The 23,361-nt window shown below is 37.3% G+C and overlaps 1 protein-coding gene across 4 annotated transcripts in view; it reads right to left on the bottom strand.

The window, feature by feature from the left end:
* Positions 1-22,946, bottom strand: part of MIA2 (MIA SH3 domain ER export factor 2) — a 36,433-nt gene extending 13,487 nt beyond the window's left edge. The window contains exons 1-17 of one of the 4 annotated variants that reach the window (XM_042047395.1): positions 22,675-22,946; positions 21,058-21,191; positions 19,696-19,782; positions 18,245-19,376; positions 14,847-15,062; positions 14,603-14,703; positions 11,513-11,644; positions 9,004-9,025; positions 8,798-8,886; positions 8,335-8,406; positions 7,523-7,633; positions 7,144-7,215; positions 6,625-6,729; positions 2,964-3,086; positions 2,272-2,395; positions 1,408-1,454; positions 1,132-1,222 (exon numbers count right to left, since the gene is read on the bottom strand). In XM_042047395.1, coding sequence (XP_041903329.1) covers positions 1,132-1,222; positions 1,408-1,454; positions 2,272-2,395; positions 2,964-3,086; positions 6,625-6,729; positions 7,144-7,215; positions 7,523-7,633; positions 8,335-8,406; positions 8,798-8,886; positions 9,004-9,025; positions 11,513-11,644; positions 14,603-14,703; positions 14,847-15,062; positions 18,245-19,376; positions 19,696-19,782; positions 21,058-21,191; positions 22,675-22,789 — 2,773 coding nt within the window. In that variant the 5' untranslated portion in view covers positions 22,790-22,946. Of the gene's footprint in view, positions 1-1,131; positions 1,223-1,407; positions 1,455-2,271; positions 2,396-2,963; positions 3,087-6,624; positions 6,730-7,143; positions 7,216-7,522; positions 7,634-8,334; positions 8,407-8,797; positions 8,887-9,003; positions 9,026-11,512; positions 11,645-12,671; positions 12,773-13,132; positions 13,281-14,602; positions 14,704-14,846; positions 15,063-18,244; positions 19,377-19,695; positions 19,783-21,057; positions 21,192-22,674 lie in introns of those variants that run through there. The other 3 variants (XM_042047394.1, XM_042047396.1, XM_042047397.1) reach the window with 3 other exon arrangements.
* Positions 22,947-23,361: the final 415 nt, after the last annotated feature.

The following is a 23,361-nucleotide window of genomic DNA, read 5'->3' as shown; positions in this document are numbered from 1 at the left end:
AAACTCTGTAAAAACCTAAATGTTGATTTAGTAACATAAGAAATAATGTTATTGTAATTCAACATATGACACAAAATGAGAAACCAGCAACTATACTCTCCACCTGCCCCAAAGTGCAGCCCTGCACGCGTATCAGGCCTTTGCTCCAAACCAGTGCAGTTTTGTAATTCAGAATCTAAATTTTCATTTACGGCTCTTATTATTGTAATTGTTCGACTAAAAAAGTAAAACTAGTACCATCATATGCTCTTGCAGATTTACCCACACAAGGTCTTCCCCAACAGCCTGAATGGGTAACTCAGATTCGTCAAACTACCTTCATCTTTCCAAACTGACCTCAAAGTCATGTTTCTTTTCCTGTTTACTATTCCTGTGCCTCTTTTCAAGAAATAAAACAAAGCTTCAACTAAGTTTGAATACCTTTATGGGACAGAGCTACAGTCAATTTGGAGAACACACTTGCACAAGGAATATGTTTAAAGGACTGTAAGAAACCAAAAAAACAGTCTTACAGAGCATTTCACCACCCAAATATCAAAGCAGTATGTTCATATGTGATGCCTACTCTGCCAGCTATGATTATGAAAGCAATAGCTAATTACAGGTTTTAATTTGAATTAAAGTGGCTTTCATTTCATAAGGTTTAATTCAGTATGTCCTACACAACAATGGAAAAAAAACAGAGCAAGATGCTTTTAGGTTCAATTCTCTAAATGCAGTACTTTATATTTTAAGGATTGATCTTGTACCCATTACAAACTAACTATAATTAAGCTACCCTTTTAATAGATGGTTTTAAAATTTAGATTAAAACTCCACTGTTTCATGTCCAGAAATTATGTAAAGGAGGTATTAGCTATTTATTAACATAACTTTGCTCTTGTATTTTAAGATTCTATATCTTAATAGCTACAGAATATTCCAACAGAGTACAACCAAACTTGCAACTTCGATTACTCTACGTCTAAAATCATGTATTTAAAATAGCTAAGCAACTTGAAACATGAATTTTAAAAATCAAGTAGTTGTTAATGTAAACTTAATTCAGTTTTTACTGGAATTAATATTTGCAGCCTGTAAAACCATTTTACCAAAGCAGCATCTTATTAAAGGCAAACCAACATTAATTACCTGTAAGTTCTCCTTTAGCTTTATTTTCATCAGACAGTTTTGAATACATTTGGTCTCTTTCTGCTTCCATGGTCTTTAAACAAGCATTTAACTACAATCAAAATTGAAAAAAAAGACAGCACTTTAATATTACCAGATTAAGAAACTGTTTGCATGCAAAAATATCTGATTAAACATTAAAAGATGCTGAACTCTAATACTGGTATTACCAGAATAATTACATGTATTCCCTCAAGTTTCCCCTCTTCCACCCACAAGTTTCTTAAAATCACATACCTTTGCAGCATAGATCAATTTCTTTACAGTTCTTTTTTGCTTATCATCTGGTTGGAGGAATAGAACAATAAGTCACGTAAAAAGCACAAAAAGATTGGTGAGAGCTTACTGCTATTATTTTGTTTTTATACAAGAGCAATGCCAATATACCACAATAGGCACAGCATATTTGGAGAATAAAGGAGCAAAAAAAAGCGGGGGTGTGGGTAGAAGATATGCCTATATTGTAGGGCTTTGTTTGCCAATCAATCACAACTCAGACTGGTCACGTTAAAAGTGAGATGCTGAACACACACTGCAGGATTCACGGGCATGTGCCCTATGGTATCATAAGCACCAGCATAAAAAGAAGCCACAGCAGGAAAGCGGAGGAAGAAGGGATTTTCTGTGTTGCTGTTTAAGGGGACCCACATCTACACCCATTCGATGACAGTGCTACCACACTGCCTGCAACAAGTAACACCTCTGTAATGACAAGGAAGCAGAAATTAGGCTCTAAGGACCCTCAGTACTACTGCTGGGAAGAGCTTGAAGAAGATATACAAGCAAGATTTCCACCTAGAAATGCCACAGAATCACTGCTTAATACTCACACAGGCTAATGTCATTCCGCAAGAGACTGAACACCGAGTCTTTACATTGCTCTGTAACAGCATATATGCCACACACTGCTAAACAGGAGAATAGGCTGCTATTCCAGAGATGTCCAAGTGTCAGTTAACTGTCCGACATGAATGACATCGGGTGAGATTTAGAAATCTGACTTCTTTAAAGCTAATCTTTCAACTTTTCTGGAAGTCAGTCAATTCCCTATTTCTAAAACATCTGTTAAATATTTAAATAGGGAAACGACACAAACCATACCTAAGTGCTCTCCATTCTCTGTTTCACCCTTTATATCTGTGTCCCAGTGATTGTCTTCAGTGTCACCATCTTCTCGTACTGCTGAACTCCAGTCTTTCATATTCAGTATATATTGTGTCAGCGACTACGAAAAAGCACACAAAACCCCCACAAACAATAAAACAAATACAAGCAATGAAAATGGGAGTTATCATTACAATCACTTTCCAGCATTTCTGTCCTTTATTTAGTTCCCTTAGCAGATTAAGTCAGCCCCACATACAAGATTCTAGATGTCTGATAATACTTTTTCTATCAAAGCAAGTATCTGCAGGTCAGTGGGCAAATCCTCGTGAAGAATTTTCAGATAGCTATAAGCATGCATGCTTTTAGCATGGCTTGTATATGTAAGGCACACAACTATAAGAACATACACCCAACTTCCACACTCTAAACTGGGGGGCAGCAGGGGGAAAGCCAGTGCTCTATCAAAATTGAAAGAATTTTTCCTTAGTTGTCTTTATCAGACAGCTCCATTGTGCTGCTAAGCAACCTTTTCTTTGCTTAGCCAGAAACATAACATTAGAGAATAGAGACAGCAAACAAAAGCCCAAAAGAGCATAAAGCATAGGAGAGGTTGTCAGGCTTTCTTGGAACTCCATGATTAGCATTAGTCTGAATAATTTGACTCAATCGTAAATGTCATAATTTACCTTGATTTGGCTCTCCTTATTTTTTAAAACTTCTTCTACATCTGCTTTAGATGATTCAAACATCTTTGTTTGTTCATTTAGTTCAGTAAATCGTTCACCCCATCCTTCAGCTTCCTGTAAAAGCTAAAAAGGAAGATACCAGATTAGTGTGATTGTCTACGAAACCAAGAATCAAGGATGAATAGTACTGAGCCTGTTACATGTATTATCTATACATAAGTGGAATTTAAACCTCTCACCCATCAGTAAGAATTAACTGAGATAAGACTACAAGAAAGTTACCTCAAGAGTTGAAAATTAAGACTTCTGTGTTATAGTTCAGTTGCTTTAGCTACTATAGCTGTCCCTTGTAATTAGTTGTTAAGATATTTTTAAGCATTTATAAGAAGTGTTCAGTTAATATTCCACTCAGTTTAAAAACCTTGATGTGACAACAGCAATGAGTATAAAATAGTGATAATTTATGTAACAGCTACATACACTGGGGAATGGATGGAAATATGCACACACACTTCTGAAACGGTGCCTGTGTCTTTTCAACTTAGAAGTGGTCAGAGAAGTAAGGGAAAAGAGGAAGCTTTTAGGCAGTTATTTATATTCATGTGACTTGCAAAACTGTGTTATTTCTCCTACCCTTCTCCATACTTCTTAAAGTAATTTTAAAATTTTATTTTAAAAAAGCTTTCTTGTTAATGAAAGTCACAGCTGTATGTAATCAACACCTACTAGTATGTATCTTTGCAATTAACTGTGCTTAACTAAAATGATAGGGAGGTTCCAAGGTTACATTTACAGATATTCCCTAGTAAAATTCCTCATTTTGCAAAAATATTTTACAGGAGTAAAGGGATTAGAACACTTCATCACCAGCTATTAAAAATAACCACTGCAACATATTAACTAATTATATTGTGAGAACAAAATTGAACAGATGTAAATGTCTGTTAAGACAAAACATGCGCTACAACAACATGGGGTAAAGTACAAACAAATCGTCTTAAGAGTCTGTCAAAAAATACTGCTTGAAGTTGCACAACAGGCAATCAATATAAGGGCACTGAATGTACAGAAAAGAATAACCAGGTTGAGCAATGAGAACACAACAGCCAGTTATACTAAAAATAAAACCAGAAAACAGTAATTAAAAAGGAGAACTGCCATGCAAATAGACAGGCAAGCCTGAACACTACTTATCAAAGATAAACTAGAAGGCATAGAACAAAAAGTATGTGACTAGAATTGGATTAACACACATTGCCCCTTGGCACACAACTGCACTTTCCAGGCAGTAAAAGCCACGTATGAATTTGCAGCATCATACAAATGACATACTAGGGATTAGAAGACATACATAGACAACTATTTTTATCATTAATTGTCATCATCAAAGGATGACTTTTAAGACTCCTTCTTCATGAAGCCAAAGAGAAAATAAATTTATATGACTTTATACACCTACAAGAATTACAATAAAGAGAAACAGCAAGGATTTGCAATGAGCTAAAGCAATATGTATTTCTAATGTTCCTGAAGAAAACAAAACAAAACAAAAAACCAACAAAGCACCGAAGTTCATTAACTGTTCCCCCTGTTCAACCTAAAAGGCCCAATCCTCTCTCTGACACATCATAAACCTGAAACAGCACATCTCTTATAAAGTTTAAGCTATGATGTGCTAGAAGATTATGACCCATTTATACAAACGGGCAGAGGAAGAAAGGACTCTAGTTTCTGTGAACAAATAACACCTTTGTTACCTTTTGAGCATACGTGAAATTCCATCTTTAAAAAAAAGTAAGAAAGAAACATAAAAGAAGGATATGGATATTTTGATACAGTAAACTAAGTCTCACACTTAGAAAGTACCTCAGAAATGAGAACACAAATAAGCAAGGCAGATGCTTTCTCTTCTTTACTTATCAGGTTCCAGCAACAAATAACATTAAGTTATTTATCTACTAAAAAGCACAGCAAACTACAAGATGCACAAATGTTATCAAACTACTAAAAATTGCAACAAAGCTCAGTTAACAACAAAGGGTAGTAATTAATCCTAAATAATGTGGTTAAGGAACTACTTATACCCAGGTTTTACCTGGAAGAAATGCAAAAGAACTTTTTTTTCCCATCTAGGAACATGGCAATTAAACCCTGGGAATTGTTTTTACTTATTTTTTTCCATGGTTTTCCTTGACATAAAACAATTGCCTATGAAATATAGGGCAATTGCCAGCACTTAGTATTATCCTTCTCTAAGCACTACTTTTTTACTTTATCAAAAAGGAAGGGAAGTGAAGATTTTTGCCACACACACACAAATAATTGGATTATTTCTGTTTGAACCCAAGAAATGACTACGGGGGGGGAAAAAAAAAAGAAAATTCCTCTCTATTAAAACTTTATGCATTGCTTCTCAAAATTTATTACATAAGAATACTGTCACATTTGAAACAAAGCACCAAGACCAGACCCTTCCTCCTCACAAAACCAAAGAGGATGTAGACATTAGACAAAAAAACACTCTTGAAAGAAAATAATTCTTGAGCAACTTCATCTCACAATGGTAACAGTCAAATCCACTGCTTCTCCACCCACAGCTCTCAATAAAATTGTCTTCCTTTTTTCAGTAATCACAAACATGGACTCCTTTTAGAATTAGGGAAAAAGATCAAGTTCTACTAACAGAGTTGTGCAGAACTGAAATATTCCTCCTGCAGAAAATTTTTTATTTCCAGTATCCCTTTTTTTTTTCCCTGAACCACTAAGTTTGATATACACCATGTTTTGACAGAGAGGACTAAAGCAGCTTCTTATAAGACTGCTAAAAAGTAATAGGCCTGTACTTCCACTCCTACCACTACTCTTTCCCCTCTGCAAATATCTATCAGGTTATTCCTCAGGCAACAAGGAGATCATCAGTCAGTCAGGAAAATAAGCACATATCCATTAAAACCACAACAAACCACCTCAAACCCCAAAAATATTACACAGAATATTAAACGTTCAGAGAAAATATCTATTTGTTAGAAAAAAAAATAGCTTCAGTGTAAAGCTACCTACTGCACAGGACAACTATTGCATATGCTGAATATTTTAAAATAATCAGTTTTCTTTGTGATCTGGCTACAGCTCAGAGGAAAAAAGACAACTAAAACTTGGGAAGTAACAGTCGTTTCTGTTCCTCTGTTACGTACCTGACTTTCAATTAATACATCCACAGTGGTACTAGAGTATGTTTTTTACCTGCCTTCTGAATACTCTGCAATTTCTCCATTTCTTTGGTTTTCTAGATCAAGTAAAAGAATTTTCTCTCTGCCTCTGTAGAGAATCCTAGCTGTGGAGTTGTTTGGATATTTCTGCTTTCCTCCAGGTCTCAGCAAAGTTCTTACTAGTCTTACATTACCACATGCTCTCCTTCCACTGAACTTTATTCATGATTCCCCACAAACTGTAAGTACTGTATTTCCTTTAAAACAGGATTATCTTAGATGAAGTTACTCCAACGTAAAGTTGTTTTAAAAATGTCCTCTTCCTCATTCCATTTACTAAAACACACAGGAGGTATTAACAAACTTGTTGAGGATGAGCTCTTTGGAGAAATCATATTTATTAGTACCATAGGAAAACACAGTATTTCTAAGGATAACTAGGAAGAGCCTACCTGTTTCTCACTTTCCTGGAGATGGCTGTTTTCATCTACTGCATCTTGAACGGATGTCTTGAGTCTCTCAGTATTAATCTGATACACTTTTAGGGTAGATTTGGCCTAAGTGAAATAAAAAAGTGTGTTGTTTAAACGGTATTGGTGAAGATAAGTGGGGTCATGATGGTATTACTGGACTTGTCTTAGGTTTTCTGGCTGTGCTACACAGCCACATTCTCACATTTTCTCTAAAATGTCAACAGTTTTTGCTGACTGTAGTTTTGCAATACTATGTAAGATTCTCGAGTAAGGAGAAGAAAAGACAAGGTAACTACTTCTCAATAAATGCCAGTCATTATATGAAATTAAAAGCTGCTCAATCAAGGCACACAAAAGTATGAAGCCTTGTAAAGTTTTTTGGTTTACACAGCATATGACCTCTGCACCCTTAATAGAAAAAAAATTAAAACAGTAACTACATGGGGAATAGAGAAATTGCAAAGATTTGAAAACAGAAACTATAAAAGTTAGACATACCTCATCAATTTGTGACTGGATAGATTTTTCTTCATTCTCTAAAGACTCCACTTTCTCCTGAATTTCAGCCACCTGAAAATCATTAGTTGTTATTATAGCTTCTTTCACATATTTGCCTGAAAATGTCTAGGCAATTAATAAAATTATTTTAATTTTCCAACCGAAAAAGTTCTACTGCTGAATCAGTAAAACCAGCTTTTCTTCTTTTGAGTATTTTCCTTTATAATTCTTCTAATGTTAAAGGGAAGACAAAATGGAAAATGTAGTTTTTATTTCAAAACACACAAAGAAAATAGTTTGTCTTCTTCACAGAGATTTTTTCCTGTGAGAATATTTTTTAAATGAATGGAAACAAAGACAGGATTCTATTTATTCTTACCAAGGTGTCATTTTCTGACTGCTTAGATTTTTCTTCTTCCAGTTCTTTTTCTAGATTCTCTATTTCCTCATTGAGTTTCAAGTTTGACTTGTTCAGTTTTTCATGTATTTCCTAAATCAAGTTGGTTTGTGAGTTAATAAAACATCTGATACTAATTACATATTGAAGACAACAAGTATGTTTTAAATATGACAGCAAAGTATGTTTCACTCAAATATTCTACAGAGTCTTGCATGTTAACAAAAGCTGTAAGAATTAGCTCTATAGGATCTGAGGTACAGAATGAAATAAATCTACTTGCCCTTTTTTTACATGAATTTTATAGAGCCTGTTAGGTATTTGATGCACTTATCTGGAACTCTTTTATGAATGTATTCTCAGTTTGGGGGATATAAACAATGTAGTGTTAATCTTTCATTAATCTGTGCACCTGTAGCCTATGAAAAGTATTTGAACTAGATAAGATGTGAGAAAAAAATACTTCACGCAGTACCCTCCTTCCTAGAAATGGGAACAATTTACTTCTTACAATTAAGTGTTGTCCAATATGCCATTTGTTCTAGTATCACTCATTCTCAATGCAATTTTTAAAAAAGACTTAACATCTTAACATTAGCATCTTAATTTAAATGCTTTGATTTTATGTCATTTTCAGTAACCCAATTAAAACAATTGAGTTGGGAGTTTTTTGGGTTTGTCTTTTTTTGCTGTTGTTTTTATTTGGTTTGCTTGGGTGTTTTTTAATATGGGCTGCATTTTCCTAAAATACTGCCTTATATTTTAGAAATAACAATTTCCATTTCTCTTTTTACCTCAAAAAAAGATGTGTCTGTTGATTCTTTCATAATGTTACCATCCTTCAGAGACAACTGTAAATCTTCAAACTGAAAAGGAATTACTTTATGTCAGAATATATGTAAATAATTGATTAAATACTAGTGTTAATTTGCGATGCTCTAGTCTGAAACACAGACATCACCTAAATATTCACAAATGCACCTTGCTGGAAATCAGGAAAGCCTTAGCCCTAACTAGATTATCCCAGTGACATAAACCAAAGAAAGACATTTTGAAGTTGCTTCCAGTGAAATACACTGTATTAATAGTTAAAGGCAGAACTTGTTAACACCTTGATTGCTCTTAAAGGCACTGACAGAAAAAAGCATTTGAAGAATCCCTTTAAAAGCTTTAAAACATCTTCTAGAAAAGTTAATACTTTGCTAGATTGAATCCATTTCTATGACACATCTGAAAGCAATAAATGAAGACCGTTACCTCTTTTTTGCAGATGCTGAGTTTTTCAAGAATTTTGCATTTTTCTTCAACTAGTTCAGCAATTTTATTGGCAAGCTGTTTTTCCCTTCCTAAAAAGTGAAAGACAAGCATATGTTGCATCATCCAAACAACTAAAGCTGAAAAAAGAAAGAATAAAGTCATACTCCAAAGAAATATGGAAAATGAAGCATCAAAAATAAGCTTACCTACATAAAGTCGACTTCTAACCTGAAAAGAAAGAGAATAAATACTGAAAATGTCTGATCAATTACTCTCACATACTATCTGAAAACTAATCTTTTAAGCTGTGATTTCTTGCCAAGTTTAACCATGGAACTTAAAAAAGGAATATAAGTACAGGCTGCTATTAAACACAGGCAATCATATCTTCTGCTCTTACCCCCTCCATGTCTGCGTGTTTGCCCTGTCCTTCTTCCACTCTTATCAGACAAAAGAGGGGAAAGGAGATTAGTTTTCACCTGGATCACTTTAATAACACACCTCTGTATATTCATTACATAACCACAATTGCCTATGCAAAGTCATAGTGGACATGCACAGTCAGAAGAGTAGGAAAGGGAAGGGAGGGGGAAGCTCCACACACAAGCTCAGATTTCCCATTGGGAAAAATCTCCCACACAATATAACACATGATAGCTAAAGCTGCAGTAAGCTACTATCCGATGGGCATCCTGCAAGTACCAAGTGAGCAGCAGCCACGTGGGGTCTAGTGCTCTAGAATCAAAATCTAACAAACTGCAAGGCAAAATCTGTCAAAAATGGCCGGTACGAGAGATGCAGAACTTGGCTGAACCCACAAAACTGTTACAACACAGCTCACTGAAACAACGTTTCTCTTAGGGCTGGACATGGGTCATGTGCCTAATGCAACAATGGGTCCCTCAGGTCTTCCCTGTTTCCTCCTCACTTAAAGCCAAGGAGACCAAATAACAAAAAAAGGGTAAGAAAGTCATAAGTATACTTTTATCCCATCATCCCCAAAACTAAACTCCATTACTTCTAAGTAACCATCAATTCTTCAAGGAGCAGTCAGTGCAGTTCTAAGTATGGATGACTGAAAAAGCTATCAATAACTTTTGTAATATTTCACGCCTTAAGTGACATGTGCAAGAGCAAAACAATACCAGATTAGCTGTTTGCATGATTTCAGTTCAAATGCTTTTTGTATCCTCTCTAGAGGGATGCCTCTAGAGAACAAAAGGTATGACTAAATTATAGTTACATTAACTTACACAAACACAGATCCCCTTACAGACAAGGTTAGTTGATGTTAAAACCCTAAAAATGCAGTTGCTCATATGTGAAAAACTAAACAGCTATGCAACCAATCTTCAAACATGAGTATCATTACACCTAGTACCAAAATCACACTGTCTGTATGAGAGGATGTGAAAAGAATACTGAATTACAGATACTGACCCCATTTCCTTAGCAGGGAAAGTACAGTAGGCAACCTTTAATAATCAGATCTTTACTTACTCACAAGAGAAGACAGGCATTATCTCAGAAATACAATCTGATTAGTGCCTTAAAAGGTTTCAGCACTGCAATTCTCAAAGTCATCAGATCAGTGCTTACAAAGAGCATGCAGTTAAATTGTTTCAGGGTTTCAGTGTTGCAGTAAACAGAATCCAGGTGTCACTGTCCAAACAATTTTAAAATGCCTCTCTTGACAGGAAACCATGTGGATTGCTTTTGCTTACAATTACCTGGAAAGACCCAAGCTGCTCTGGCTATGGCTAGGCTAGTCACAGAGATATCAATACACACAGCAATACATACACCCTAGACATCTGTCTCCTGTGAAAATAATTTAAGGGCTGACTTTGAAAGTCCGGTGTAGAAATTAAAAACAAAAAAGGAAGCCTTACTACAGCGAGTTTCACTGCATTTCCTCTTACAACAGTCACTCACTACATGTCCAAACACTTATTATCTTGACAAAACAGACTTTTCAATTTCTCTTTTAGAGGAATTCTAAATTCAATCACAATAGATTTAAAACTCGGAAGCATTATATATCTTGAACAGGAAGGATAACAACTTCAATGCAAACTATTAACGCACTCTACATATCTGCAAGTAACTTGAACACTTCCTGTGATGGTTTTTTCTGCGATAGAGTTAATTTTCTTCATAGTAGCTGGTACGGGGCTTTATTTTGGATTTGTGCTGAAAAGCACTGATAACACTCGGATGTTTTAGTTATTGGTGAGCAGTGTTCACACAGAGTCAAGACCTCTTCTGCTTCCCGCCCCACCTCACCCACAAGGAGGCTTCGGATTCACAAGAAGCTGGAAGGGGACACAGGACAGCTGACCTCGACTGACCAGAGGGATAACCCACACCGTGTGACTTCATGCTCAGGACATAAAGGTGAAGGGAAGGAGGGGGGGGGGCGTGTTTGGAGTGATGGAGTTTGTCTTCCCAAGTAACTGCGACATGTAATGGAGCCCTGCTTTCCTGGAGACAGCTGAACACCTGCCTGCCCATGGGAAGTCGTGAATCAATTCCCTGTTTTGGTTTGTTGCATGCACAGCTTTTGCTTTCCCTATTAAACTGTCTTCATCTCAACCGACCAGTTTTCTAGCTTTTAGTCCTCTGATTCTCTCCCTCATTCCAACGTGAGAGAGGGAGCGAGAGAGTGGCTGTGTGGTGCTCAGCTGCTGTCCAGGGTTAAACCAAAACACTTACTGATTGGTAACTTCTGTACAGGAACAAGAAAATTGTCAAGGCTCCAACAATGCCACCACAAATCACTATTTCCCATGGGAAACCATACAGATCAGGGCCAGGTCTCATATCTTCAGGCAGTGAAGCCACAGCCTGAAAAGTAAAGTAAAAAGCTTCAGCTAAAGGAAAAGAGGTTAATATTTTCAACAGAAACAGACATTACATGTTGACATAGTTTACTTCTAATAAGTAAACTATGTATATCTATTTTATAGATATATATAAACTTGTATATCTATTTTTTTTCCAAAATTCTGAGAAAAATGGTTAACAGAAGCATTTGCTTTTTAAATGATAGATTTACCAAGTGAAGGAAAAAAAAGAAGAAAGAAGTTCCAACAAGATATGAACATCAACAGATAAAGCTCTGAAACCTTCTCTTTCTGAGTCTACCAATAATTACAGAATCATAGAATGATTTGGGTTGAAAGGGACCTAAAAGATCATCTAGTTTCAATCCCTCTGCCATTGGCAAGAACACTTTCCACTGGACCTATTTCCTCAAAGCCGTCCAGCCTGCCCTTGAACACTTCCAGGGATGGGACATCCACAGCTTCTCTGGACAACTTGTTCCAGTGCCTCCTCACCCCTATAGTAAAGAATTTAATTCTCTTATCTAATCTAAACTTAGCCTCTTCCAGTTTAAAGTCATTCTCCCTTATCCTATCTCTACATGCCCTTGTAAAAAGTGCCTCTCCAGCCTTTTTATAGGCCCCTTTAGGTACGGAGAACTTACTATGGAAAATTCTCCTTTGAGTAGTCTACCCAGTTCACTGCTGGAAGAACCAATAGCAGTATTTCTTGATTGTTTGGTAGAAATACCTGTTCAACCAACCTCATGCTAAAATAACATACTGAACGCACCGGTGATTTAACACATTTTAAACACTTCCATACAATCACATCTCATTTGTAAACGGATCTGTCTATTTGCTCAAAGATACGACATGCTCAATGCAGTTCAAATTTACTACATGTGACCCGTGCTTAAAAACAGGCTACTGTGCAGTTAAGTCTTAATTTCGATTTCTCCCCTGCCCAAGCCTCTCGACAGCAGCGCTGCACAAGACCCCGGCCCTCGCGGGGGCTGCGCCGAGCCCCGCGTCACTCCCTCACTCACGCAGCGCAGCCCTTCCCAGGCCAGCCCGCAGTAGCGCCGGGCGCTGTCCCGCAGCCCCGGCCACAGCCCGGCCGTGCCGCCGCCGCCGGGCCCCCCGCGCCCACCCGCCGCCATCTTCCCGCGGGCGGCGCGCGCCCCTTCCGGCCCGCCGCCTGACAACCGGCCCGTACCACTGCCCGCGCGGGGGGCGGGGGAAGAACCACTGCCGCCGCGGGTAACGGGGGGGCGCGCGGCACAGGTGGGAGCCGCCGGGGCCGGCTCTCCCCGCCCGCCCAGCGCGGTTCCCTGGCGGCTCCCGGCCCGTGCGGCAGAGCCGCCCCTGGGCAGGGGGACCGCAGGCGGGAAGGACCGACAGCTCCCCTCGGCGTGCGCCCACCGTCCCGTCCCCGTCCTCCGGCACCGACGTGGCCCCGCGGAACCCGCTCCTGTTCCTCCCCAAAGTTACGCTCAGAGAAACTCACCTCCCGTGCGGCGCCGGCCGCCTCCATGTGCGCCCGGGCGGCAGCGGGTGGCACAGAAATAAAACTCCCCGGCAAGGCCTGGCTCCCGGTGGGACGCCCGCCAGGCGTGTCCCGGCCCGGGCGGCGGGGCCGGCGGTGCCCGGCGGGGCGGGGCGGGGAGGGCCGGGCCGGGCCGGGCCGCAGGTGGGTCCCGGTGCGAGCCCGGCTGCGCAGGGCTGGGCGGGCCGGAGCGCTGCCAGGTGCCTGTGCTAAAAATGGTCCTGCCGGGCCGCTGATCCCGATGCAAGGGCAGATGCAATGCCACACAGCAAGGGATTCTTCCTCTTCTCATTCACTAAGATTAACTCTAGTTTTGTTTGGTTTGAGTTTTGTTATTTATTTTTTTATTAAGATTTAATTTTTTTTTTTTTTTTAAATTAACGTGTGCTAACAACTTTCACAACGCAAGGTGAGTGACTTGCCTGCAAAGCACCTAAGGGACCGGCATAGGTAGAAGGCGGAAGTGCCTTTTTTAGCTTTTTTAGCTGTATCAAACAGTACAAGAACGAGTTTGGCCGTAGCAGTGAACTATCAGTGAGTTGTAATCTAGTCTGGGTCACGAGGGACAAAGCCCTTCAGTTTTCATTGTCCTAGACTACCATTTAACCATATTCTATATACGTACATGGAAATTAGCAACAAATTTATGCGGTTCGTAAACTTCAATTACCCAATCTAAACAAAATTCAGCCAAAGCACCGAACTGAAGTTTACCATATGGCACTTTACCTGCTACTACTGTTTTATTTGGAGGAGACAGTGCAACAACATCTACCTTTTCTTGCGTTGCTCTGGCAGCGCTGTTTCTTGTGCAGTTGTGCCCCTTAAGGTTCACCTTTACTCTGCACTACGTTTTGATGTTTAAGACACCCTCATAGCAATAATAAGCCCATTTTCTATTTTATACATTTGCTTACAAAAATATTTTTAAGGCAGTTATGAACTAGGGGAAGATTTGTGAATCAAAGCTTTGAAAATACTCTTTAAAAACAATGGAAGTATTCTGGTTATTTTACTCATCATAACCCAAGTTCTTTAAGTCCAAGCAAATTTAATGAGCACTGTTCTGAGAACTAAAGGAAGCTATTAGTTTCACTCAGAAAACCACAAAGAAACAAAACCAAACAAAAATTTTAAAATGCCACTCAGGTGTTTCCTGGCTGTTAAAAAAGCCCACAAAACAAAACCCCAAATCCTCACACCCTAAGTTCATCAGATTCTGTACTGCAAAGAGGCAGATGAAGAGCAGCTGACCTGACATTTTCTTGTGCTGTCTCATTTGGCATTAGATTACCCTGGAAGCAAGGGAACTGCAGAGGGTTTATTTAAAAGGTTGGGGTTTTTTTTTAGGAGTTCCATTGCAGAACATAACTTGTAGCTGGCTTAAATTTGCACTGATGTTAATGTTATATCACAAGAAAGAATTCTTACCGTTTTGATGATAATCATCACTGCTGACGATGCAGATTTTATTGTTTCTCTGATCTCAAGTGCATTCAAGCACAGAAGTATCTGATATATCCAGCCTCCTTCTGGTTTGATCATAAGGAATAAAACAAGTTTTACATTACTATTGTCAACTTCATATAATTCCAACTGGTTTTTTTGTTTTTTGGGTTTTTTTTTTTAAGATTGAAAATTTATTTTCCTTAAAATTAAGAAACTTAGCACTTACCATTACTTGGAACATAGTTCTGGATGGCATCAGAGAAAGACTTTTTGACATCAGCTTCAGAGTCAGCTACTGAATTGTCCATTTTTATTTCAGAATTTACTGAAGTTATGGCTGTTGCTTTTGAATCTTGATCACTGTCACGTCCACTGTCTACAGCTACAATCATTTCATGTTCCTTCTCTGGTGTTTCTTCTAGTAGCTTTCTTCTGCCTACTCCTGCACATAATTGTGAAGAGAAATTATGGTTATTTTTAGAGGATTCAACTTACTCCTGTAAGATATTAACCTCTACAGAGATTTTAATTTTTTAATTTTTATTTTCCTCAACTTAAAGCCAAACACTAGAGTATCACATTAGAGTAAATGTGCTACAGATTTATGATTTAAGAAACACTATGCAAATAATGATGTCAGAATTTGAAGGATAGAGCTTTAAGCAAAACTTGTGTTGTAGTAAAGTAGTTAAAAATCAATGTTCAGGAAAAAATATGTTTGGTTTTGATAGTCTACAGGTTCCCTGATCAGGGAGATCTCTTTCTTATATCCAGATACAAGTGGGGTAAGCTTTAGAGGGAGAACAGTTAAAATGCCATGTAGGATTAAAGATTAACAAATTCCCTCAAGATATCAAGTTTCACTGCAAAATACAAGAAACCACAGGCATGTTCATGCAGAAGTATGACTGAAGGCACCTGGCTGCCCCAGTTTTAGTGACTTGGAGTAAATTGCCTGGAGCCAATAAAATACTGCTTTCAAAAAAAACCCACACTGTGCTTACCCACAAGGAAAAAAAAATTACAAATTGTTTAATTTAATTATATGCTTCAAGACAGTACTGGCCAAAGATACACATCACAAATAGTCCAGTGGTCCAAATTCAAGACAAGTAATTTGCTCTTAAACTGTTACCATTATATTAACTTGTATTATCGGATCCTTGAAATATCATAAATCAGTCATTAACTGGTACGAGTTAGGCTCACTACATCTTCATTTTAAATCACCAGGAGGAGACAGTGTTGTATCTGTTGTATTTTTTTTCTGCAAACAAAGGATATTTTGTTCTTGCTAAATCTCTGTTAGTGAAACATTGCTCTAGTAACTTTAGCTGCAGTTTGGGCAGCACACTTAATTGTTATAGCAGACAAAACCTCTGGCAGCTCTAGAAGAACATTTCTTTTTTCTGTATATTTTCCCTGCTCAGTGTCCAAATTGTGCCCCTTTTGTGCAGATACAATGACCTGTTGCCTCCACACAGCATTATCTTTAGTTGAGTAAGCTGTGATTTCATGATGAATCTTTTCAAATGGCTCGTGCTGCTGCAGCAGTTTGCTGGCATCACAGAGATGCTCTAAGGGTTGCTTAATATCTTGTTTTAATTGAAATAAAATTGTTGAAATGCAATTAATGGGTTTGGTAAATCTGTTTGTCATACAATATTTGCCTGGTTTTTCTTTTTTCTGCACCTTCTCTATATTTAGTAGTATCTTAAATTGTTCGGATTCTTTTCCTTTTAATTCCCTCTCATTCTTCTGTGCAGTATTCAAGTGTACTAGTCCTAATGTTACTTCAATTTTCCTTTGGGTTTTTTTGACCAAACATATATGCTTAGACTTTTTTTGACAGGCTTAACTGTTAGTTTTACTAAATATATTTGCAAAGGACCATGATGGTCTGGTAAAAATACTACTGAACCCCTTTTGGTAGAGTATAATTGCTATTATTTGTATTTCTGGATTTTGACTCTTGTTTTCAGAATCTTTCTTTTTTTTCTTCTCCTAGATAATTTTAGTAGCAGCATTTTTTTTGTTCAGCATTATTCATCCTTTCAGTTACAACAGTATCTTCTTTTTCAACATCTACTCTATCAGCCAGGTTTCTGAGCAATCCCAGGTTGCCAGGATTTAATTAATCAACTTTTTAAAATAGAAGTCTGGCTTTTTAGTTAGATGGCTTTAGGAGACACTAACTGTCTTTTTTTTTCTCTTTAAAAATATTTTCTATTTTAGAGGGCTCCCAGGGTAAAAGTTTACTCTTGGTCAGACTAATATCACATGACTCTTGCTTTTATTCTCAAGAAATTTTCTTTATAAATACTTTTTTGGACTTGGATTCATCTGAAGATTGGTATTACTTAGTCTTTTGAAGTAGTGTTTGATGATGCCTTTCAAAACTCAGATTAATTTTCTATGCTTTTGTATCTTGCACTGTCATGGTGGTTTGAATTGATAGGCCGAAATCTGAGGATGCAGATTTGTATTTTGTTTTACTGTATCACAGGTGATTTTTATATTTCTTTCTGAGATCTAGATTAAGACTGTCCATTCTCTGGTACCAGAAGCTGATGCTGGGAACTTGAATCTTCCCATGTTAGTTCTCCTCCACCTTCCTGGTGATGCACATTTATAGGAATTCGTTCAGTTTGTTGCTCCTCTCTGACAAGCTATAAGCAAGAGCATCAAGAGTTATCCAATCTTCTACTTGTTTGGTAGATTTTGTTGTAGTTTTTTTCTCCTCTGCCCTATTTGTTACTTTGCACTGCCAGCTGACAAGGAAAGATCATTCTTTTTGGAGGTATTTGCATTACTGTTACCTGATATGTTATGTTTAACCTTCTGATTTGAAGTGCCTTCAGTTTCTTTTCCCTGTGGTATTTTATCAAGGCTTACCAAGGCTTTTTTTTATTATGGAAACTTAGTTCTTCTCAGCTAGCAGTTTTTACCTTCCATTCTGAAACTCCGTATGTCTTCCAAATGGCCAGTTTCTTTGGAAATTTGATACCTATTAAACTGAGGCCATTGGATGAGGAATGAGGAGAGAAAGGTTGGTCTGGAGTCAGTTCTTGGGACTCCCCAGATTTCTGATGATGTCCATCATTAAAAATATCCTGACTGAAATATCTGATGCTATTTTCATAAAAACCCTGTTGGACATTTTTATTCTCTGATTTCTGAATTTCATCTTTTATATTACTATCCATTTTGAAATGGCTTTTAGATGCTGAATTTTTTTCTGCATCACAACCTTTGACTAGTTTGTCTTTCTCGGGTGCTTCCAGTCTAAGACTCGGTTCACTGTCACATGAGGTCTTCTTGATGCCCAGACGATTATGTGCAGTTCCTGGTAGTTCCCCATAACTCTGCACTTGCCTTTCTTTGGCTGTTGAACTCTGAAGCTTCAGTATGTCCGCAGAATGACTAAAAGAGAGGCAATGGCTCTTCAGATATGAATTCAGATATGTCAGGCTTTCTTCCTGTATTTCTTGTGTCTGAGGGATCACAATTCAGAGTTGGGTTATGAGAAGAATAAATTTGATGCAATTGATTCATGTCCCTGTTGATGATCATGTTTGTCCATATTATAATTAATAAAACGATTATAGATATTTGTATACCAACCTGATTGGCCATGTCTTCTTTCTGACTCCTGATTTTTCTTTTCAGCTTCAGTGTTTTTCAGCACTTGGCTTTCTGATACCAAGTCTTCTTCTGAATTGTAAGGGTCAATTGGTTTATCTTTGTCACATGTTAATATATCAAAAGGTGATTCTGTGCTAATTGAGGTGTTTTTGGTGTCATTAAGAGTATGTACACTTGCTGGTATCTCCCCAGGACTTGGCCTGTTACTGTTTGAATCTGTTACTTGTGCATAATTCTCCTCATCTGTCGCTGCCTTAACTGTTTCCTTTGATTCTTTGTCCATATGTAATTCTTTCTGGTCTAAAGTCTGCTCTTCCTCATACTTATTTGCTTGATCCGTTGTTTGTCTGCTCCTCTGGTCCTCTGTAGCAATTGTAGCTTCCTCAGCATGGCCAAAATTAAGAACATTACTTAAACCCAAATTAAACCAGTTTGATTCGGATTCTTGGCTTTCGCTCTTTTCTTTTTCTGGCAATACCTCAGTGACTGTTGTTTCCTGTTCAGTATTAGAATGCTCAGGCACACCAGGAACTTTATGGATTTGTGGATCATTTTTTTCTGATACCAAATCAGCATCTTCTTTCTCTTCACTGTAATACAGAAAGTTTGTCAGTCCACCTTGAAACCAACCAGATGCAGGGGGTTCTTGTTCCTCCTTATAATTTGACTCCTGTAAATAATTTTCAGCTGTTACCTCTATTTTTCTGCCTTGGTATTTATTTTCTTCTGCAGATTCAGTAATGACTTTTAAGGGCTCTTCATAATTTTCACTTTCTGTGGTAAACCATCCTGAAATCCAACTGGACTGAGTTTGAGCAGGTTCTAGTGGGAGACTGTTTTGCATTTGTGGCTCTTCAGTATCGTCTTTTCTAATCAACTTTCTGTTTACAGATTCTTGAGTGTGAGATTCCTCTGAGTCATTTTCAGAAACTGATTCAGTTCTTTCTTCACTTTGTATGGAGTCTCTTGTATGTTTTAAGAGTTCATTTTCATGCAGCTTTGGTTCTGCATCAGACAATGAATATTCACTTTCTTTGTTGTAATCATATAATGTGTTGTCTTCATTTTCAAAAGTGTACTTATCTTCATGAAGACAAAGGAAATCCGTTTCCTAGAAGAATAATATTAACTTTTAAAATGTTCTAGTGTGTAATTTTCTATATCACCGTGTCCCACAGCAATATATATTGTCACTCTCTGTTATAACTTTACACAAAGAACTGTATTTAATTATATTATTCCTAAAGGTTCTGTATCTTTAATTATATAGAAATTACTTTAGAGGAGAATAAACACGCAAATGGAAAAATAATAAAAACACATTTTGAATTATCTGAAATAAAATATTCATCGACAGTTGAATTTCTAACTGGCTATTAGATTTTTGATTGCTGTAAACTACATTGGAAAATCTGGTGATGTTGGTTTACCTTAGTAAGCACTTCAACTTCTTCTCCAATTAAAACTTCCTCAACCTTCACAGCATCTCTTGGGAAATATCCAAAATCCTTTCCTTTCTGTAAAAAATAAAAAACTAATAAGAGCATTTAAACTTCAGGGATATATATGTTAGGTACTTGCATATGTGCTGGAAAATTATGGATTAACAATAAGTTTATAGAACTGCCCCCTATCTCCTTCATTCTGTTTTGTCAAAAGATTGGTTTGTTTTTCCTTCACAGAAGTGTTGCACTTGCCATTTCAGAAAGCAAGGGGAAGTATATTACTCCATACTATTATTTGTATTATTTCTATGAACATGTGTTTGTGCAGAACCAAGGCAGTAGCCTTAAAACTGCTTCAGCTGAAGACAGTGCTGTGTGCACTGATGGTTGCCGCCAGTTCCTTCTAAAATTGGCTGCAAATTTCCTATTGCCTCAAATGGGAAAAAAGTCATGCCTTAAAAACTGTTGACCCATAGTAAGTTACGAGGAAAGTAGGATATGAAATTCAGATATGAGGCCAGCAGCAGCTCAAGAGAAAATGACAATGAAGATGGCAACACTACAGAAAATAAGTTAATCATAGTGTCCAAAAGAATCAAGTCCCTCTGGCCGAGAAACCACTGCTGGCTTTACATCAAACCATTGCAGAGAGCCTTTAATGGAGGGATACTTCTTGGAAAGCAAGGAATAGTGAGGTACCTGCAAAGATACTCCTGGATGAAAGAAAGGAAGACAGAATTTCACTGTTAAACAATAAATGTGACAGTTTATTTGCAGAAAAAAAAAAAAACCAACCCAAAAATTTACTAATATCTTGTGGTTTTGAAGCACTTACACAGTTTTACTAGCAGTAAAACTTTATTTGGATCAATGCATCCATTCCTTCTTAAATGACTGTTCTAACTTCATTGACACTTGTTCCAAGTCATTAAATATGCATGATACCTTCTCTGGGAGCTTTCCTTAAGCACTGAATTGTGAAGTCAAGTCCCAGTACTGGATGTCTTACCCACAGACCTGTAGGTAGGAACCTGACCTGATAGACCTGAGTGTTTTAAAGGGAACCAGATGAAATCATTACAGTCAAATGATAAGATGAAGGAAACAGAAAACTTGTATTCTGATCTTGACTTTGTTTCTCTATGAGTGATCTTTGCCAAGATTTGATTTTCTCTTTCTATATAAAGGTAGTAACAATGACCCATCTCCCAAATACTGTATTGATCCATGACTGGTTAATATCCCAAAAGAGATAGAAGACCCTTAGAAGCAAGTAGACTGCAGTTGTTATGCTATTATTATATCTCAAATATTTATGGGGAAAGTCTTTCAGGTTGAAGTACTTACACTTCCTGTCCACAAGTTTTCATTTTTCCTTGAAAGTTTGGAGTATACCATGATCTCCTCCCCTGTTTTGAAGTTAAGATACCGGCAATCAGGTCCTAAGTAGTCTGTAGTGGCTTGAACTCGGCTCATTGCCTCTGGAATAATAAGTGGAAAGAAATAAACAAATACAGCATCCATTTTGTCTGAAGTCAGTTACTGAAGAAATCTGATATATATCAAATACGGATGTATTAGCAAACATTTTTATGTATGTACTTTGTTATGATACTTATCCATTTCTATCATCAAGTGGAAATCAACTAATGCAAAAAGCAGCCCTATCTTGCTTTCTTTCCTATGTACTGCAGACATCAAGGGGAAAAGCTCTTGTCCTATATGGACATTTTCCAGTGCTTGGCTTCCACTAGCCAAGGTTTTAATGCTTAAGTGTGTTTGCAGGATTAGCAAATTCAATTACTAAAGTCAGACCTAAACAGCTAAAAAGTATTTCCCAAGCATATTTATAATTTTATATTTTAGAAATTCTAAGTTAAACCTAGTATTTATTTCAGGGATTTTGTTCTGTATTTTGACTACATTTCTCTTATGACTAAAATAAATTTAAATTTAAGCAATATAAACCTTAAACCTCTTGTTAAAATGAAAGCTTCCAATTCAGTTTGAATTATTTAAGTCTTCTTTGTCTCCAAAGTTTTCTTTTTCCCCACAGAAACCACTACTGATATGCTCTGGTCAGTTTGGAGCCCATTTCTCATGCTGTTCACAAAGATAGACATCTCTGAACACCCAGAACCTACTGGAGTTGTTATGGCTCCACAAGAAAATAGAAATCCATCAGCAGAGAAAATCTAAGGTCTCTTCCACTTCAGGAGAAGCTATTCACACTGAAAATATAACACTTAAGTCTGCCAAACCAATGGAAACAGCTTAGAAACTGCTTCAAGTATGATTATGACAGGTTTCACAACGGTAATCGGTGGATAATAAATGGAACATTATTTGCCCACTTGTGATTCAGGGGCTCTGCCTCCTGCAGAGTTATTTACTCTTTGAGAACTACATAATTAGTTACAGCACACACTTCACGTTAAAGAAGAAAAAATAAGTAAAGAGGAAATACTAACAGAGTGTTTTGTAAGAAGGATTACAAAAACCATCGCAAACCAGTTTGCTTACAGTAGAAAAAACCAGAGTTCTGCAGAATGGGCTAGATTGTACTATAAACAGATGATAAAGAGTCTTCTTTCTCAGTTTATAACCTATAATTTTTATTTTATTTATATTTTATTTTATTTCATGCCTGTAAAGAATGAGTTAAAAATACTTTAAATCTGTTTTCTACTGCCCACTTGGGGACACCTGAGAAAAACTAGCTATTCAAAAGTATTTTTACTGAACTTTGATCTGTATATTCTTACACAACAATCCAGCAAGTATTTTTTTTCTCTTTTTGTTTTAAAAGTTTAAGCCTATTGCTCATAAATTTAGTATATTAACAACAAACATTTGCTATGGCTACTCATTTTCAGTCTGTTTCATTGATAATTTGAGATTATGATTCCTAATAGCTGCATATACACCACAGACTCCCTTTGAAAAAAACAAATTTTTACTTACTCTCACATTCTGGATCACCACACTTCTTCCATTCTGAAAGTACCTTTGTACTCTGCACACTTGCTAAAAATGAAATTACTAACAACAGAATTCTCTGATCCAAGATCCTTGACATCTTAGAGTAAATCCGGAATGCACTGAAACTGTGGAAACCGCATTGATGTGTGGTTAGCAAGAATATTCTACATTTTTCTTAGCCTAACAAAACATTGCAAGTAAACTTTCAATCCTATTTTCCTTCTCTGATCTGCTTAAACAGAAGTACACTATGCTAACCTGCTAACAATCTGCAGAGTCAGCTGTCCTGATTGTACACATGCATTAATAATTAACTATGTTCTGATAGCTAGGCTGATGTTTTGAATACAAAGGAAGTAGTTCTGGTCAAATCAAAATCTAGCCTCTATCCGATTCTTCTGTACTGAGTTTGCAGAAGACTGTGCCTGGGAAAATTCAACAGGAGTTGTATTAGGATTATTTCTAGATTATGAATGCATTTTTAATGTACCTCTTTCATCTGATTTTAAGGTGGTGTAGGGTGATGGCCAAGAAGCCTGGCAAGGTCTAAGACAGCCTACTGTCTACAGCCTATACCACATTCCTTGTACACTATCTTTGCAGATTGAGTTCTGCATAGTTGACGTCAAGAAAGGATGAGTGGGCTGAAGAAGGAGGCCCTGTGGAGAT

Source organism: Corvus kubaryi, unplaced genomic scaffold, assembly GCF_017639235.1.
Source record: "Corvus kubaryi isolate FWS band 111438036 unplaced genomic scaffold, C.kubaryi_AGA036_p1.0 66, whole genome shotgun sequence".
In the NCBI taxonomy this organism is placed as follows: Eukaryota; Metazoa; Chordata; class Aves; order Passeriformes; family Corvidae; genus Corvus; species Corvus kubaryi.
Note: the sequence above shows the minus strand (reverse complement) of the source record. Positions and strands in the feature narration are given on the sequence as shown.